General features: G+C 37.8%; 2 protein-coding genes and 2 long non-coding RNA genes across 6 annotated transcripts in view; 2 read left to right on the top strand and 2 right to left on the bottom strand.

The window, feature by feature from the left end:
* Positions 1–19,280, top strand: part of LOC144654734 (uncharacterized) — a 59,608-nt gene that overhangs the window by 26,901 nt on the left and 13,427 nt on the right. The window lies entirely within an intron of this gene.
* Positions 1,534–11,009, top strand: LOC144654751 (uncharacterized). 2 transcript variants are annotated; one of them, XM_078514985.1, is made up of 5 exons: positions 1,534–1,989; positions 5,696–6,076; positions 7,125–7,172; positions 7,697–7,818; positions 9,859–11,009. In XM_078514985.1, exons 1-4 carry the CDS (start codon positions 1,899–1,901, stop codon positions 7,792–7,794), a joined length of 618 nt encoding a protein of 205 aa, XP_078371111.1. In that variant the 5' UTR covers positions 1,534–1,898; the 3' UTR covers positions 7,795–7,818; positions 9,859–11,009. The 2 variants fall into 2 exon arrangements, with proteins under 2 accessions (XP_078371111.1, XP_078371110.1); XM_078514984.1 differs by having other exon boundaries at positions 1,535–1,989; positions 7,697–7,822.
* On the bottom strand, positions 10,857–19,060 carry LOC144654771 (uncharacterized). The gene is made up of 2 exons (XR_013570983.1): positions 18,228–19,060; positions 10,857–11,032 (listed from the first exon to the last, which is right to left on the bottom strand). It is a non-coding gene; the product is annotated as an uncharacterized LOC144654771 (long non-coding RNA).
* Positions 11,897–17,915, bottom strand: LOC144654772 (uncharacterized). 2 transcript variants are annotated; one of them, XR_013570984.1, is made up of 3 exons: positions 17,418–17,915; positions 14,717–14,837; positions 11,897–13,278 (listed from the first exon to the last, which is right to left on the bottom strand). It is a non-coding gene; the product is annotated as an uncharacterized LOC144654772 (long non-coding RNA). The 2 variants fall into 2 exon arrangements; XR_013570985.1 differs by lacking the exon at positions 17,418–17,915 and adding an exon at positions 15,562–15,647.

Below are 19,280 nucleotides of genomic sequence, written 5' to 3'. Positions count from 1 at the left end.
TTCTCTATTTCTAAAATATTTACAATGGCTAAAAAAAAATAATAACTATAATTATAATTATAAAGACTTTATAATAATTATAAAGACTTAATTTAACGAGGGTACAATAGTTTACTGGTGGCCCAGTAGTTTACAATATCCCTAATTAACTACATATTATATACTAAACTACATATTATAAACTTAAGTGATAAAAATATAACTTAATTTAATACAATAAGAACTAAGGGCCTGGATGAATGGACTATTCAAAGTCATTTAAAAATAAAAGCCCTCTAAGAGGACATGTGGTTACTGTCTGCAGTAAATAAGAACGACAATGACGAGAGAGGAGTTATTAATTAAAACTTTTATACCATGCCATAGAAAATACAGCCAATCAGAATACAGGAAAGCCGTTGTATATTCGACGGTATTGAACCCAACCTTCCCATCGTGCGCTGCGATCTTATTCTCGATGAAATTTAGTAAGCGTATTTTCTATGGCATGGTATAAAATAGTTATGCAACACTTTCTCGTGGTATACTATGGAATATCCCACTTGTCACTTGTATTTTCTTCGTATACACAATGGCCTAAAGGCTCGTGTGTATACCGAGAAAATACAAGTGACTCGTGGGATATTCCATAGTATACCACTCGAAAGCGTTGCATAACTAGTATGTATCTGTAGGTTTACTGGAGAGTACCTTACTGGTACTTAATTTCGCAATTTTGACGAGACAGTATTTACGGGTGTTTTATTTTCACGATTTGGACAATAAAGATGTTACAAACATTGAAAATATGTCAAAAAACGTTAACAAATACGTTTCGCGGGTCTTCATTTCGGATAACCTACAATGCACTCTAGTAATCCTGCCACTGTTAACAGCTCCTTGTATTTGTATGGAAAACTCAATTTTTACTTACAATTGAACATCTTCTGTTTCGACTTCACCACTTGCCTTTTTTTAAACATTTTCTTTTTTCTTATTTCCTTTTCTAAGTGTCTAGTGCAACTATTGTGTTTAGCTGTGCGTGCAAGTCCCGAAAACTCATTTCAAAATCGTAGTTTGGGTTAAATTTCGTGCAGTGTGCGGTCTTGTTCCTTGACAAACGTCCCACGAACGAAGACTTTAAGACCTCAATGTCCACTTGTTCAACCGTTGAGTATTCTTCAGATTCATTTCCTTCTATATATTCTAAACTTCAAAAGATGTCTTTTAATCGTTAACGGAGAAAAAACATTGCCTTGAAAGGGCCTACAACAGACGCCATTTTCTTTGCTTGGTCAACCATGCGGTGGAATGGACATGGGAAAACGAGCCTGCAATGTCCCTTACATTTTCAGTACGTTTCGGTTAGCGGTTACACAAATAAAAAAGTCACGACGGACTAACTTACAGACCCGTCGGCATAATGGTACTGGCTTTGCTAAAAGAGCCAGTAACCACAATAAAAGGGCCAGTAACCACAAAAATGTTTTGTTAAGGATAACTACATCGCGAAGTAGGTAATTATCATGTCAAACTCATTCTGTCTGTCGCGATGAAGCGTGCACAATGCCGAAAAGCTTCCTACTTTTCTCGGAAAACCAAACAAAGGAGGAACGTCATTGAATTATTAATACTCGCCTGTTTATTAAACTGAGTTTCATTGTGTTATTTACATCTTAAAAAGACCATGATTTTATAGTTTTGAGAAATGTAGCGAAGCCTCTGTATGATGAAAGGCCAGGTTTGGGCTGACCATATACAATTTGATAGAAATAAAAAACCAGCCGTTAACAGGAGACTGAGAATAGTTTGTGACAAAACAAAGACATTACACATCGCTTCTGCTCATGCGCCCGGTTACCAAGCACGCAACTGTATTCAAATCATTAAGTTGATAAGCGAAGCAGCCGGCTCCCACGATGGAATTCACGTACTTGTTAAAAGCCATGCAGTTCTCCTGGAAAGCTTGCTTAATTACTTTGATGTCTCTTTCTGGACTGTTTCTACAAGGTATGTTCTTCTAAATAAATAAAAAACAGTAAGTTTGAACAGCTACCAGTTGGAATCTGGTTACCAGTTACCGATTTCACATTTTCAGTTACCGGTTACCGATTTCTCATTTTGCATCTTAACTTCCCTTCCTCGGTCTAATTTCTAAAAGCCACGAAAGTATTCATTAACAATTTACACGTTACGCAATTGGGAATGCTTACGCGATGTAAGGCCAGATTGCACCATCATTTCGACGCTAGCGGGACTTCGAACGCGATGTTCGACGAGTTAGCTTCACCGAAAGGTCTCTGATGAGTCTCTTGGCGGAGACGAAACATGCGTGTCAGACCAGCCACGAAAAATGTGAGGTATTGACAGGCTTTTGCCTAACACAGATACAGCAAAGAAAGCGCTAGAACGAAAACAGAATGCTAATGTTGCATCTTTTGTTAAAAATAGCTTTTCCTGTCACGTTTTCAGTGTTCGGCGTGCGACGTTTGCTAAGTTTGAAGCGTTATATCTTCGAGTAAATTAGGTGGAAAATGCGGTTCTTTGCAGGAGTGATATTTCACTCGGTGCTGTATTCATCGCAATATTTCACTCGCCGATCGCAACATATGCTCAATGTATATCAGTTTACAAAATATGGAGGACGCCTCTTTTTACCGAACGAGGTGCCATTTTTAGAACGTTATTACTTCCTATACCGGCAATGAAATTAAACAAAAAAAAACAAGCAGACACACAAATAGGTGTACTATACATGGCAACTTCCAAAATATCCATCGCAACCGCAATTTCAACAAAATAACACCGATAATTATGGCCGGAGAACCCCACTTCCGGTTCACCCACAATGGTAATCTACTTCATAGCTTAATAACTCTTCATTCCTTGAGAATATCACTTTAAAACTAACGGTATCCTTAGCTAATACGGTCTTTTATCCATCGTAAACAATCAACAGGACATCCGCACAAAAGTCAATTATATTTCAGGCAACAAAATATGGCCGGCTCAACATTTTACTAACTACATGCCATTTTCAAAAGGTTATAACTTTCTTTGTTTACATTGAAATGAAATGCAACTTCACAAGCGGGCACATAACTCGGTGTACTTATCCATCGCAAGTGTGAAGATATCCATCGCAATTACAGTTGTCGGTACATTCAGGTCAAGTAACGAAACTGTTGCTATGTCTGGAAATGGCTACTTCCGGTTCTGCTTACCGGATGCCGATTTTGTGACTTAATAACTTTTGACTCCGGCCGAATCTCAAAACGCAAAACCCGCAATCACGAGATAACAAGGTGTACCACTCATCGCAATCACCAACAAGATCATCGCAACGTCCCTCAAATAAATCTCGGTCAATAAACTACGGCCGCCATCACGCTTGACTCGTTATTACCATTTCCTAAATAAGTTATAACTTTCTATACAAATATTGAAATCAAATGTAACATACACAAGCACGCACATTACTAAGTGTGCTACCCATCGCAAGCTAGGAGATCGCTGTCGCAACAACGATTATCGATTTATTAAGGTGGTGGAAATTATCCCACTTCCGGTTCACCCACTATGGTAGTGTACTTCGTAGCTTAATAACTCTACATTCCTTGAGAATATCACTTTAAAATTGAAGGTATCCTTAGCTAATACGGTCTTTTATCCATCGCAAACACTCAACAGGACATCCACACAAAAAAATGACATGCGTAAAAAGCCGAATAAACTAAAGAGGGCTATCAAATGGACAACAAAACGTGCATTGAAATGGTTGTGTACAAACCTTGTTTATCCACTCTAGTTCAGCAAAAATTTAAGTATTTTGGGGGAGCCAATTTACACTGTTTTTGCCCCACTTGAAGGTTCTACAAAAGTTGAAAGTTTTAAGCTAGCACTCAGAACTTAACATTTGAGTCAAAAGCACTAGCTTCAACATATTTGTAACAGCTTTATTTCAAGGTCTTTCACTGGTTTCACCGCACGCAAACGCTCAAGCTATGCAAAAGCCCAACTTCTGGTCGCCCTCGCCAATTTCCTACTCACTTTAAAATGATTGCAACTGAATCAAACTGAGGTGTCACGGAGACTTTGCGAAAACAATCGAACATGATTACAGTAATTTGCGATAGGATACGAAAGCTGATAAATGAGAAACCTGAGAGACTTTTGAACCACAAAGTTCGGTATATTTCCAATACTATTCTCTGTTGATGTAGTTTGTTTTGAACGTAATTTTGAGATTTGTCGGCTTATTTTCTATTTTTTCTCTAGGCTTGTTGCCCGAATTCCAAGCATTTTGCCCAAAAAAATTTCGGTGCTGGGCGGCTGCAGCCCCCCTGCACCCAAAAGATGCAGTGAATTTCGCTATAATGGTTAAAATGCTACCCACCTCCTCTCCCTGGGTTCAAAAGCTACCCCCCCCTAACTGAAAGTATTTCGAAAGGGGCCCACATCTAAAATTGATCAACTCATCGAATACTATCACTGTGCCAAAATTGGTGCTTTTAACCCAAAGTATATGTATATGTATATGCATGTAATTGAAACTAACTCTGAAACAAATATTGTAAATGAACGAAACATGATTAAGAATCCCAACTGGCAGGAGGCAGACCAGTTAGCTATTTATAATTAAGCGTAGCCGAGGAATTCGGGGCTACCGAAAACAACACCAGCTAGTGGTCAGAACGGGACTTGAACCCGCGACCTCCGGATTTCAAGTCCGGCGCTCTAACCACTCGACCACGAGTGCGCGCAGTTAAAAATCGGCCAATCATTTTACCATATATATTGCTGGAGTATAAGCTACGTTACGGTCTAGAGTCACGTAATTAGGAAAAGGGAAAGAAAAGCCTTAAGCTTACGCCGTGGAAAAATGACAGGCAATTTAACTCTGCTACGGGATTTCCCTTAATGGTATTTAATACTTTTAATTACCAGCTTAATTTAGCCCGCAACAAACCTAAATGTGAACAGATTTTTAAAAATCGGGCCGATTTTTAACTGCGCGCACTCATGAGGCCCTGTTAGGGTTTTAGGGATAAGGGATAACTGTTAAAATAACGTTTTCCGTTTTCAAATATCCGAATTAGTTCTGGAGATATTTATAAAAAGCTTTAAGAATAAAGGTCGTATAGTGTGATCTTCCGGGTGAGAGTAGTTCTCTCCCCCGGACGATCACACCATACGGCCTACTGATACTCCTGGGTTCAAACCATTTACTGTATTACTTTAAAAATTCGTAAAATATGCAAATTAGGTGGCTGATGACGTCATTTACTCGACTCAATTTTATTTCAAGTATAAAAATAGAGCATCGGGTGGTCTGAAACCCAGTATGTTGTCATGGTAACAAAATTGTTAAGCCCATACTGTGGAACACAACTAGTATGGTGTTACTATAAAGTATCAAACATTTCCGATATAAATTGGTCGAGACCTGTCTTTCTTCATATTTGATCAAAATTTGGTTGGGTAAATGAAGTCATCATTTCGCTAATTTGCGAAAAGAAATAAAAGAGATATTTGAGAAAACTAAACGGCGTTGTTCCTTCCATACAATCTACTTGTTAATGTTTAAAAACTGCTTAGATAGGACAGATTTGAATTTCATTATTGTGTGCCCTTATGTCACTGGTGTAAACACCAGGCTTTGCCTGTCTGAGAATGATCAATGTAGCACAAAAGTAACAGATTGTTAACTTTGCAGTTCTTGTGACAGATGCAGCTGATCCTGATCGGCAAGTCACCGTACACGTCATTCCTGGACACGATGCAAACCTTTTTTACCATACAGCAAACCGTACGCTCCTTGACCATTTCGATGGATATCGTGTCGACAAGGACAACACGGTTTTGGCCTACATGAAGAACGGATCACGGAAAGGAAATTGTACCAATTCGCAATTGGCTGATTTTTGCTCGAAAAGGGTAGAATTTGGGGTGTATAATGACACCCATTTGAGGCTGCAGATAAGGAAAACCATTGTCAATGATAGTGGATGTTACGGGGTTTTCTACCATTATGTAAACCTCACCGAGGATCATAAACATGTGACACGGTTGAACATTACGCTAATCGTGAAGGAAGGTAAGATGTGTCAATCGCTAATTAGTCAATCACAACAATCACTATAATTAGTCAAAGAAAAACTGCTATAAGACCTTAACGTTAGTATATACATGCCAAATGTCCAGAATTAAAATAGCCTGCAATGCAGGCGTATTTTAGCGAGTGAGCGCATTTTGATCGGGCGAACGCCATCTTGGATTCGAACTAGATGCTTGGGAAGAGGCTTGCGGCTAAAAGGCCAAATACGCGAACAAAATAAAATGCTCGCCCATCAAAAACGCCTGTGTAGAGTAGAGCTATCAGCTAGGTCCCGAAATTGAAATATTCGCTTCTAAATCAAAGTCATTTTTCAATGCCAATCAGTAGCGATCATTTTATCCATGATTTTGCATTTCAAGGTAAATCGAGGGAAAACTTGCTACTTTCTTAGAAAACTAGAAATGTTTATGAACAAATTGATACCAAAATTGTCGGTTTTCGATGCAAATGAAATATTTTACAGTGGCTTAAAAAATGCCCATTTTTTCAAATTTCCAGAGGTTGTGGCGGACCCGGAGGGGCGAAATATTCAATGCCTCCTAACGCGGCCAGAAAATCATTTTGAAACAAACCAAATCTGTTTCAGTTCTAGCTCGGTAAAATCTTTCAGTTGCCAGAGTTTCAAGCAAAAATATTTTTTGACGCGAATTTGAGTGGGCGGTTTTAAAAAATACAGCCTCTTAAGTGTCATTGTACATGTCAGAGAAAGTGTTCCAGGTGATGAAAGTCGGGGTAAACCGATTTTGATGAAACTTTCTACTATAAAGGCTTTTTCATTTGATATGTGTTGTTTTGGCATAGAAAGTTTTGGCAGTGTGGGGTCCAGCACTAATATTGACTAAATTTTGATGAAAAAACCACTACTCAAAATTGCAAATTTTAGATGTTCATGCTAAGTGTATAAGATCAGGAGTTACCCCAATGTTAGTAGATTAGGTGATGCTTTACTTCCAAATTGGTCTATGAAGCACTAAAACGCATCTCTGTTTTCCATCCAAATTTATACACTTCCCTTGATATCTTAAAGGAAAACCTACGGGAAGCAGCACAAGTCAAGTTTCCAAGTCAACCGAAGGTAAGAACCACATTCCTGGTAAGAATTCGTCAACTTGTCAGGTGTGGGTGATTTTACGGTCTGACTTTGGTTTAGACTCATGAATTTCTGTTACTGAGGCCAAAAGAAAATTTTTGTAAGAGAAATCCCATTAAATCTTCCATTCCTGAGAGTGATTGTTATCTTATTTCTCCTTAAAATATCAATACATTGTCAAGCAAACGGATGATGAGAATAATAATAAAATTGTCATTTACTCGTGAAAATTTACTTGTAAAATAACATGTCTTTGCGACGACAAGGAGCATGATTTTGTTTAAATTAATGTTTAGTGCATCAAAAAGAACAAAACGAGAATTTTCGTCTGCTCAGGCTTTCACCAAAATTAATCCCTTTTCAAAGAGGTATTTTTTTTAAGCTCCTACATAGCTCTATATGGTCAGTTGAACATAGTAGTGTCTTTTTAGTTATCAATTTTGTATTTTTTTTTATTAATTTTATCGCTTGTTTTATTTTATTCGTTTGGTTTTTTTTCTTTTCTCTAGAACCTACGTATACCACAACTTCTAGTGCGATTTCCCATTCGGTTCCAGTGGGGACATTTGTTTCTCTATCGAGTTTATTCTATCGGTACATGTTGTAGGTATCGATGAATATTTGTTTACCTGTGGGTAAGTGGTATCATCAGTTTGACATATTTTTCATTATAATTACAGATAACTGTACAGATAACTGGCTGAAAAAGCCATAAGCTAGTAATTAATCATCAAGAAAAATCCACCGACAGATAGTCCAACAGCAAAATATACGGCTTGTTTTAGTATTTAAAAGAATGAAGGTTTGATTTATTAGCTCAGTCGATCTGCAAAAAAAGTCTAGGACGAGCACGGACGGTCAAAATTAACGAAACAAAACTAAAACGGATGACATTGAGCGAAAACTTTTTCAATTTTCCGGAACAATTTGGATTACAATATTTCGAAATCATCTTTGTTCCTTTCTAGCTGACACCTCGACAGGAAAAATATGGAGCGGTTTTTACCTGAGTGTCGAAAGTAATTTGAGTTTGCTTTGGTTTTGCATTACTATGCTTAGTGATTGGTTGAAATTTCTCAGCCAATCAGAACTAAAACGAAAACAAATCTTGACTCGCTCGCACACGTTTTCCCGCGCTTCGTGCAAGCTACATGTATTTGCTTCAAGTTTTGATTGGTTCGCTGGATTGTCTGTGTCCTTTGTGATTGGCCAGAATAATTACTTTGGTTTTGGTTTTACGACACTCAATTGAAAACTCGTATTGCGTGTAATCAAGTAAATAGGACAATCATCAAGTCTCTACCTCAGCGGGTGTAAAGAAAATGAGACTACCCTTTTTTAAAGATCATTTAAAAATGATCTTTATACATATAGTTTATTTAGGTTAAGGTTTAGGGGAGTTTCAAGAGCACACCAACCTTATATGAGCTTCATTGGCTACCAATAAGCACCGTGAAGAATTTAACATTCTGCATTACCCTTTTAAAATACATGGCATAGTACCTGACTACATCTGTAATGTTGTTAGTCGTAAAGCAGAAACTATGCGCAATGATCTAATAAAAACCTTATGATGGATATTCCAAACGGTAAATTGTTATCAACTCTGAGAGCTAGAACTTCTATGTCAGCAAAAAACACCGAAACAGTTTGCTTCAGTAAATTAGTCATATCAAGCCTTAGTCAGTTTTTTTTTAACGTAAGGACACAGCTTTTTAGACGTGCATTTACCTTGTAGTCGGCGAGGGTAAAAGGCGGCATGAGTTTGCCGAATGGCATGTGGATAGATTTTAATTTTAGTTTTATAGTTGGCGGGGCAAGCGTGTGTTTTCAATATATGCGAAATGAATCAAAGAAATAAATTAAAAAGCACGCCTTCTTCTGGCGCCAATAACTTTGTAACACACGATGCTTTCCACGCTGTTGCGTAGGGCCTGTTAATCCATGTGGTCTGATCAAACATTTTCCGATCTCTCTAAGATACATATCTTCATTTTAATATTTCTAATAAAGTACATCAAATAATGACTCATTTTATCTTTCAAATGGCCATTTTATCAACATCCATCTCTTCCTTGTCTGAGATACAGATTAAGTAGCATAATTATGTGTGATACATTTGATCATGACTGTATTAAAAAGGTGGGAAGGGTTAGAATGACATAGACACTATATACAGAGCTTATAGACAACTAAGGATGAAAGGGATAAGGCGAAAGAAGAGTAGAAAGCTTACGCTACTGGAAGAAATTTCCTCCAATTCTTCCATGCTCGATGCTTCACCATATTCAAGCTCCGTGTGCTTGGTACGACTGCTCCTTTATATTAGCGCTTTTTAATTTATTTCTTTGAGTCATTCCGCATATATTACATTTCGCATAATTATGCCATTCCGCACGCTATGCCACATGCCATTCCGCAAACTCATGCCGCCTTTTACCCTCACCGCATTGTAGTCTATAGTTTCTAGTTTTTTTTCTCGGTTTAGTTTGAAAATTGTGTAAATATAATCATCATTTTTACTTTTTATCTATTTATCCATGTAAAGCGCAATTGATTTTTTATAAGACTTTTGTTAACTATTTTATTAAACCACAATGCTGGGAGAGCATATATGATATGAATTTATTTTTCTTGTTTTAATATTTGATAAATATTTATTCTGTTGCAGTGTCCACAATTTGTAGAAATACCACATACCTGGAGACCATCGTCATCCGGCTGAAAGTTTCTGAAGTCATTTGCCCATAATGTCCTTTAATTTCTGCTTGCTTACGTACTGAATGCATATTGCACATTGTTCTGTGTAGATAGTAAAGCTGCGTTACACGGGCAATTTTTATGTGACAAATAAATATCTGATCGTGTAGATGACACAACAACAATTTGTTAGCATTATAAAGTTTAGTGCGCCAGTAATGACCTTCGATAGCAGAGAAACACACAGGGATACGCGCGCACAGTGTTCAGTGGGAGTTTGAGAGATTGGGGACTACATTTGATGACGCAATATTTGCCACATTTTAGTGACGAGTCGTCTACACGATTTCCTATATGACAACTTTTATTTGTCAAATAAAAGCTAACATGCCACACATAAAAATTGACCAATTTTTCTCCTCTACACGAGCAAATAAAATTTGTCACATAAAAATTGCTCATGTAAACTCGGCTATAGCCTGTTGGTTACTAAAATTTACATTGCCTACTCGCGTGAATGTACCTAACTCAGCGATTTTGCTTATTTCGCATGGTGACATGAGAATACACTAATAATAGGGACCGCCTTCAGTTAGAATTGAGCAACTTCGTTCCCAGGGTCTCTCTTCTGACAGGGAGAAGAGACACCTGGGAACGTAGTTGGAGATTAAGTGCGAGTACGACTATTCAAACCTAGTAATAATCCTCTTGATTATCATGTTTCAGGGCCGTAGCCGCTTTGATGCAAACCGAGGCACTTGCCTCAGTCATTTTTTTTTTCGTTTTTGTTGAAGTTGTTATTTTTTAAAGGGCGAAAGTAAATACCTAGGAAGAGAATTCAGCCATGGTCATTGCCTCAGTCATAATTTTTTCTGGCTACGTCCCTGGGTTTCATTCCAGTCCAGTCTTCTTTTCAACTGTTCAGGATCTGGGAACGTAACCAGATTGTGGTATCATGTCATTAATTTATTTTTTTTAACCAGTAGCTACTAGTGTTTTATTTAGAATAGCTTTTTAATGTTTAACATAGTTTTAAATTCGCTTGAAAACTTTACCTGTATCTCTCTAAGATTTTTTCAAGTCAAGTTGTAGCTTTTTAAATGGTGTTTTTAAAAATGGCCATTAATATATAGATTTAGGCAAGCCTAAAAGCGGAGCTCCCCAGTTAATTATTTTGCACTTTTTTGAACTCTGAATTCTGGCCATTGTAAAACTTTAAGGCTGAGAATTTTATATTCGTTTTATTTTTTTAATAAATAATAATTAATATTTTTCCTTATTTCTTTTTTACCGTGTCCGGGGTTGAGGGCGGGGGGGGGGGGGGTACTCCCTAAAATTTACTATGGGGGTGTACCGCTGAGACTCTGGACCTGTTCCAGAGACAAAAGGTTCAATTTGCGACCCTGTTCCAGACAAACACTGCAAAGTAGGTACCCTGTTCCAGCAATATCCACAATGGAAATATAAACACAAGCGTACATCACAAAGCTCTCACTTGACTTCGTCTGTGGCTTGGAGATAAAGCGATGAAAGGAGCGGAGTTTCATAGCTATACTTAATAGTGTTTAATCAGGATTCTGGGAAAACAATCAACCCTGTTCCAGAGTCAAAAGGGTGATTTGTATACCCTGTTTCAGAGTCAGAGAGGCAAAAAGCATACCCTGTTGAGCGGCACATGCCCATATAGCTCTTATATGGGAGTACCATCCCCCCCCCCTCAGGGTACCGTGTACAGCAACACCAAATAAGAGAACAAACAAAATCAATCAAAATGTTATAATTCCACCGAAAGCATTATCATTAAGAAGTCTGGATAGGAAATTATGTTGCAAAACGGGCAATTATGTTACCTTCATGTAGAAAAAAGGAGGGAGGAGTACGGCTGCATGTCGGGGTAGATAGGCATATCCCATGGCAAATTAGGCTTTTTTGTTGTTGCTTTACCAGCTTTAAAAGAAAGAAAAAATCACTTTACATTTAGAGTATAAAGGAAATAACAAACATCTACATTTATAATAAGGTTGATTTTAATTTTTTTTCATTCACTCATTTATTCATTTTCATTTTCACTATTTGCCTATATTTTAATTTTGAATGGAAATGGCAGAGGGTATAGCTTATGGTTTACAGCATATTGCCCAAACCAAGCTAACTCCAAGCAAACCGGAGTGAAAGCTAACCACAAGCAAACTAGAGTGAACGCTAACCGCAAGCAAACCAGATGAATAAAGCTAACTGCGAGCAAACAGGGGTGAACCTAACTCCGGAAACAAAGGAGTGACATTCTGTCATTCCACCGAACAGGGTCACCCCATCCCCACCCCCCCCCCTCCCCCAAAAGAAGAAGAAGATAGCACCTTATTCACTTTTACATGTCTTTTGACTCCCCTTCCTCTTAAGGGGTTTCACTTCACTTGCAGAAAAAAAAGCAAAAATTCTGGGAAGCTAGAATATTGTTTGAGTCTCAAACTCAGTTTTGTTATTTGATTACCCAGAAAAAAAATAGAATCATGTCTGCTTGTGTATAAAACTATGCAAGAAAAAATAAAACATCAATACTTTGACTACTCTTTTAAAAATTTGTTTGTATTGTCCACATTTTTATGGATTGGAGTCATGTTGCCCATTTGTCATGGAGTTCACAAAGTAAGCAAGTAAGGCACAATTTGGTTGCTACATGGTACCTTATGGATACTGCAAATTTTATCTGGCTTTAGAATATTTCACTTATTTTAAAAATATAGCTGTTCTTATAAATTGTACACAGCACACAATACATAAGAATGAAATTGGTTATGCATATTGCTTGCAATAACGGTTTTAAACTCATCTATACTTTAAAATTACAGTACCACCAGTTTCAGCATAACTAATCCAAATTCAAATAATTACATTGCTTTGTAACTCCACTACCTCCCCCAAAGATCTTATCATATAATTAGACAACTACATGTAAGTCCTGTGTACTTGCATTTGGACACTTGCAGATTTTAGCTTGGTCACATGTGGTTTCTTACCAGTCAAAACATTGAAAATAGCAATTTTAAACTACCACCATTTCTGCTGTTACTGTTTTCGCTGAATATTTTTGAAAAGATCACTTCATAATGCCCTTGTTACATCTAACAAGATGTGAAAGTGACAGGTCAATCAAGAAGTTGTTTTCTGAAGTACACTGTAAATAGGTTAACATTTAAAATCTAAATTTTGCTTATAATTTGCAGCTTTTCTTGATTTTAATTTACATGTAATTCACTAGTCTCTTAAAAATAGCATCATGAAGACACCCAAACATCGAGCTGGATTTAATCTTTCCTGTTTTCTATTTATGTCCTTGTCCTTGTCTGTTTTTGTGTCTGTGGCACTGCAAACTCTGCAACTCATGTTAACCCTGAAAAAGTCAAATGCCACAGATTAAATTAAAATTGATTAATTGGCATCAATATCAATAATTTATAAAACAAAACACTTAACTCGAGCTCGTTTAACTGAAGCCAAACCACTGGATGCAAAAGGATCCATTAGATATTTAACAGAGATGGATCAGCACAGTCAACTAAATATTTTAATAAACTCAAAGCATCGCTGCAAACCCTAACACCCCCTCTTAATTAAAAGGTTTGGCCTTTAATCAACCCCCTCCCCCTCCCGCTAGCCCTTTTGGAACTTCCATTGACCTTACATGTACATGGGATGGATCTGAATATTTGGGTTTTCCTTGGTGTAAGAACCTGTGAAATATTTCTTTGTTTTGAAGCTATTGTTTTCCTGCTCCATGTTGTTTTGAGGCTCTTTGATGCCTTGTTTCACTGGTTCATACACTGAGGATGATCTGGCCATGGATTTCTGCCATAACCACACATTGGAATTTGTGAAGAGTTTGTGAGGGGAGGTGACATTCAAACCATTTAACCTTCCACAGTGAGGCTAGGGTATAGATATTTTCTGGTACAAGATCTAGGCATTTCATGAAAACATACTTTTAGTGAAATATTAATTATTTAAATTGTCTACCAATTAATACATTGTAGTTGTTTTGAATGTCATTGAGGAGAGACAAACTAACTCCCGAGTTAGGATTTCGAGTTGGATTTTTGAGTTGGATTTTCGAGTTGGATTTTCGAGTTAGGATTTCAAGTTGGATTTTCGAGTTGGATTTCGAGTAAGGATTTCAAGTTGGATTTCGAGTTGGATTTTCGAGTTAGGATATCGAGTTGGATTTTCGAGTTAGGATTTCGAGTTGGATTTTTTTTGACAAAGCAAAACCCATTACAATTATTGAAAGCTAACCATAAAAAGGCTAACTGGAGTGCATAGTAGGCTAACCGAAGTGAATAGTAGGCTAACAGGAGTGTGTAGTAGGCTAACCGAAGGTGCATAGTAAGCTAACTGGCGTGTATAGTAGTATAACCGGAGTGCTTAGTACGGTAAGCAACTTGAAAATCCAACTCGAAATCCTAACTCGAAATCTAACTCGAAATCCAACTCGAAAATCCAACTCGAAAATCCAACTCGAAAATCCAACTCGAAATCCAACTCGAAATCTTAACTCGAAATCCAACTCAAAATCTTAACTCAAAATCCAACTCGAAATCCAACTCGAAAATCGAACTCATAAATCCAACTCAAAAACCTAACTCGAAATCCAACTCGAAATCCTAACTCGGTGAATAGGCAACCTCCATTAAGGAGTTGAATAATGAATGTAAATATTTCACAAAGTAAGAAGATCAGCAGCAACCAAATGCAGATTAAAGTAGCTGGGTAAAAAAAGAACTAAACTGAATAAAAACATATTTCAATTATAACTAAAATATAAAACTAGATACCTGATTTACTTTGCTGTTGTCCACTTTGCACAGATAATTCTATACCAAGTTCAACAAAACTTGACTGTAGCCAGTAGGTATTCTTCATTCATTGCGGCTTAATGGCAGAATATAACACTACCTAAAAGAAGGATTGACATAAAAAATTATCTATTAAAAACCACCACACTAGCTCTAATTAATGGCCCTGTTTATTAAATAATTTATAAAAAATTCCGTCTTATTTTATGGATCTCATCAAATATAATAATATTAGCCTCTTTCGTTTATACACCCAGTGTAGTGACCCTTCCTTCCTACAATGGGATATTTAGCTTTTCTACTTGGGGATTTCTTTTTAACTTAATGATAGTCAATGTATTAAAGTTTGCATACACAGCTACATACAGTGTCTAAAATGGCATGAATTACAAGTAGAGCGAACAATTGTGTTTTACAAAATTACTCAAAATAATTAACTAAGATACTTTTATGTGGAAATAAACTTTTTTTTTTTGGTTCTGCTAAGGTGTGGTAAAAACGTGTCAACGCAAGAAATTCGCAACGTATTATATACGATCTCTTGGCGTATTCGTCCGCGACTCTAAAATAGTTCGTTCAAACGAATTCCAACAGCGAGTAAATAAGAATAAATAGATGAATTAAAAAACTAAAACACTAAGCTGGGAGTTTGAATAAAAACATTTAAGTCATTATTAAGCTTATAAACAATTCAACTTAACTTAATAAAAGTTCTGTAAACCAGAACCACTAAACCGACGCAAATTCACTCATAATGCATATAATTACAGATTTTCACAAAAAAACATGGACTTAGTGTATTCAGTAAAGTCAAAGTTTGTTACCTCATATTTGAAGTCGGAGAATGCTTGTCAATTCAGCAGGGCAAAGCTTTCAACCAGCTCATATGAATTAATCGGAAGCGAAGCGGCCGCAGTTTTTGTGTTTTGCTGCAGCCGCAATGGCTGCAAGCAAAACACAGGGTGGGTCAGGGGTTTTAGGTATACGGTATACAGGGGCATTTTAAACTGGGTATACTGTATTTTTACCTCAAATTGGGGCTTTTTGGGTATATAGTATACTGTGTTATTCCCAATTTTGGTATTTTGCATGATTTTGAGGGGAAATTTTTGGTATACCGGGTACATGCTTTTCAGGTATACTGGTATACCGCTTACCCCCCTGGCCGACCCTGAAAACACATTGAGAGCTGAAGTTTGTGCCGTAAGGTACGTAAGGTGTAAGTGCCGTAACAGAGGAGAAATCTGAACTACCGATGTCAATCAAATCCATGAACAAACAAAATCGAAACCAATGAACCGTAGCGCTGATCGCATTCGAAGTTACGGGCCAAAGTATTCGAACGCAAACCACGTTGGACACGTTGGAAAACAGAAAACCGATTTAAAAGTATATCGCATTGGGAAAGAAAACAAACTGTGGCGCGACCACTCCAGTTTTATGAGAAAATTATTCTGCAGTTGTCATCATTTACGAACTGAGAGCGAAGACTTGGAACCTCGCCGAAGGTCATAAATATTTTCTCCAAAGGACCGGTTAGTGCACAGTTTGTAAACTTTCGCTTTGAAAATAAACTTACCCTCACCTTGTCTACACTGTCTACAGCATACTAGTACTGTATTAACTCTGAACTTCATATTTTAAATTAAAATGTATGAACGTGTAACTTGTCACGCAAAGACAGCTGGTGGTAGGCTGCACCGCTAATTGTAGCTGTATTCGAGCTATATAAAAGACAGCTAGAAACGAATTAATACTAGTAACATCACAATGGGAAAGAAACTTATTCAGTGGTTCACACCGTCGAAAACAAAGAAATATTAAAGGAAGTTCTCATTCACCAGATTCACTGCATCAGATGCAACATTCGTCAGTTCGTGTTTAAATGCGTGGCGACCAGTTTGTTTACTAGTTATTAAAAAATAATACGGTCTTCATTTAATAAACAGTTCATCCTTAAATTTCAGCTTTTCTACGACTGACAGGTAGGTACTATAGTATAAGCCCCGCTAAAATAGCTGGAAAGGGAAAGTTTTTTGAAAAATGAATTTTTGACTGCCACGCTGGCGCCACATGTTTATTTTGTGAAGATTAATTAAACGCCGTGAAAAATAGAATTTGATGTCCAGCGAGCCACTGCATCTTCGGCTACGCAGTCCTCAGTGAATCCTCCAACTTCACAAATTTCTAAAACTTTAAGAAAACGAACTTTCGCAGAATCAACAATTGGTCCTTATCGATCTTCCGATCTTGTTGTGAAGACACTGAAATTCGACGAGTGTTCATGCGTGAAGGGATGACTGACGAATGATAATAATTATTTGTAAACTTTCGCTTTCAAAATGAACTTTGCGTTACGTTCAACGCCGTCTTTCTGTTGTTGTACGCCGGTGCGCGTGCGATTATTTATAATTTCTGAATTTTGATCAGTAAAATTATCAGGATTGAATTAACACAAAGTGACTACAATATAGTGCAATTATTAACCTGCACACAAGTGACAGACAATAAAAGACGTTGGATTTCAATCTCGACTCACTTGTCTTTCATCAACATGTTCCCTAAGACTTTGCTCTAGCAGCAAAACACATGGACCCATTGGGGCCCTATTTTTCGTATTATTATCCAACCGCGTAGTACATGTAAGCTATAAATTATAACTAACTCCAGCACCACCGACCTTTGAATTATCCGCGAAGGTCTATTTCAGCCTTTTCCATCCGTGTAGCTATTGACACTTCTTTTTCCTTCACTTCAGTGAATTGCGTTTAGCTCAATTAATTTCCTAGAGCTGGTGGGAGCTGGTCAGCCGCCGAAACGGTAGAAATTAAACTCGCTCGCTCTCCACCTGTGCCATTTTTTCGGATCTTCCCGTAAGCCCTTATCGTTTGCCATAACTTCCATGATGTGTAAAGCCTTTAGACGGGGTAGACCGAGAAATATTTACGAAGACATTTCTTTTTCCTGCTCGGTTTCTCCTTGTGCTTCGTTCACCTTACAAACTGACCGGGTTGTTCACTTTGTCCTTCATGTAAATCTAAATGGACTGACCATGTAAAAAAACTTGCGCCCGCGGACCAATAGCAATGCTATCACTTGGTCAGCGGTCAACTTCAAAAAAACACACGACCTTGACTAGTTCTAAACCTGAGCCCGCGATATGGTCATGTGATACTGGTCAGCGGATACCTTGTTTTGACAGCTGTCAACTGACCATAAAATGGATGTCCAATATCAAAGATCTTAGTCGATTACCTCACTCATTTCGAAGGATGCAGAAGATTGTCTCCCCTGCCCCCCCTGCCTGGGTTGCCTTGGGACTCCACTCCCCCTCCCCGAGAGTCTGTACGCGCGGCGCGCGTACGCACCAAATTTTCTCGGCCTCCTGGGTTTACAAAAATTCTCTCGTACCCGCATTACCCATGGTGCTCCGCTCCGCGCGCTGGCGCGCGCTGAGGAGCTCCGCTATTACTTTTTCCTAAAAAAAGACGGCAGTAAAAAATACAACTGAAAATTTTGTTGGCTTCCTTCTCAACGACCATTTGCGGTAGGAATAAAAGAAAATTTTGCCAAAGGGAGGAGTGTATGCTCTTTATGATAGCGTTGTCAGTTTCTTCTTATTTCAATTGCTTTTGGCGAGGATGGATGTAATTTCTTTCAGACGAAAGGAGTGGGCCTGGGGAGAAGTTAAATAGCTGCCCCTCCCCCTCCCCCTGCTGCTGGTCACCCCAGCGGATTCCCCGTGGTCCGTGTTGTGGGCTCATGAAGAGCATTATCAAAATGGCGACTATGCGACAATATTTTAAGTTATAGAGGACAGTTTTGTCGATGTTTTTCCTTCTTGACGCGATCAAAACGAGTCCCCAAACGTAGGGTCACCTCCTTTATTTGTATTCCCGATAATATAAAGAAAAATATGGAATGAGTAGAAAAGTGCGAAAACGTGGGCAACAAAAACTAACAGGGACCTGAGGTGAGCGTTTCTTATTGAACAATGATTTTTTTTAGACTGGTTAAAGCTTATGTCTTCGACTTTATCATGATAATCAACTTAGCTTACTGGAATTAACTGCCGGGCTAGGCGTAAAAAAAATAGATGGTGAGAACAAGGCGATAGTATTAAATGGCAGTCATTTCGTCGAGGCATACAACTGTTATCAAGTTATGTTCGTCATCTGAATTTTAAGCTACTGTTTTCCACATTAATAAGACTCGCATCCTTTCATTATTTATACATGAGAAAATGTTCCTCAAAATATTGACCAAGTGGCCATTTTAGGCCGCAAAGAAAAATTACATAAGTTAGACTAAAGACTACTTGCAGTCAACCTGGTAACTAATCTAGACTTCAATTAAACAGTGCTACTTACGTTTTGGAATGCCTTTTTGGGTATATTTGTTCTTCCCATGATGTTTTATTGTATTGGTAAACGTAGATTTACGTTTCCTTTGCATTTTGTGGTCTACAGGTCAGTAATTTTTGGGACTACTAGAATGCCTAATGGATTACTGTTTAGTGAGTTAAACTATGGAGCATATGACA

The sequence above is a fragment of the Oculina patagonica genome, chromosome 5 (assembly GCF_052425735.1).
Source record: "Oculina patagonica isolate OP01 chromosome 5, crgOcupat, whole genome shotgun sequence".
In the NCBI taxonomy this organism is placed as follows: Eukaryota; Metazoa; Cnidaria; class Anthozoa; order Scleractinia; family Oculinidae; genus Oculina; species Oculina patagonica.
The sequence above is the reverse complement of the archived record's forward strand: the minus strand, read 5'-3'. Positions and strand labels throughout refer to the sequence as shown.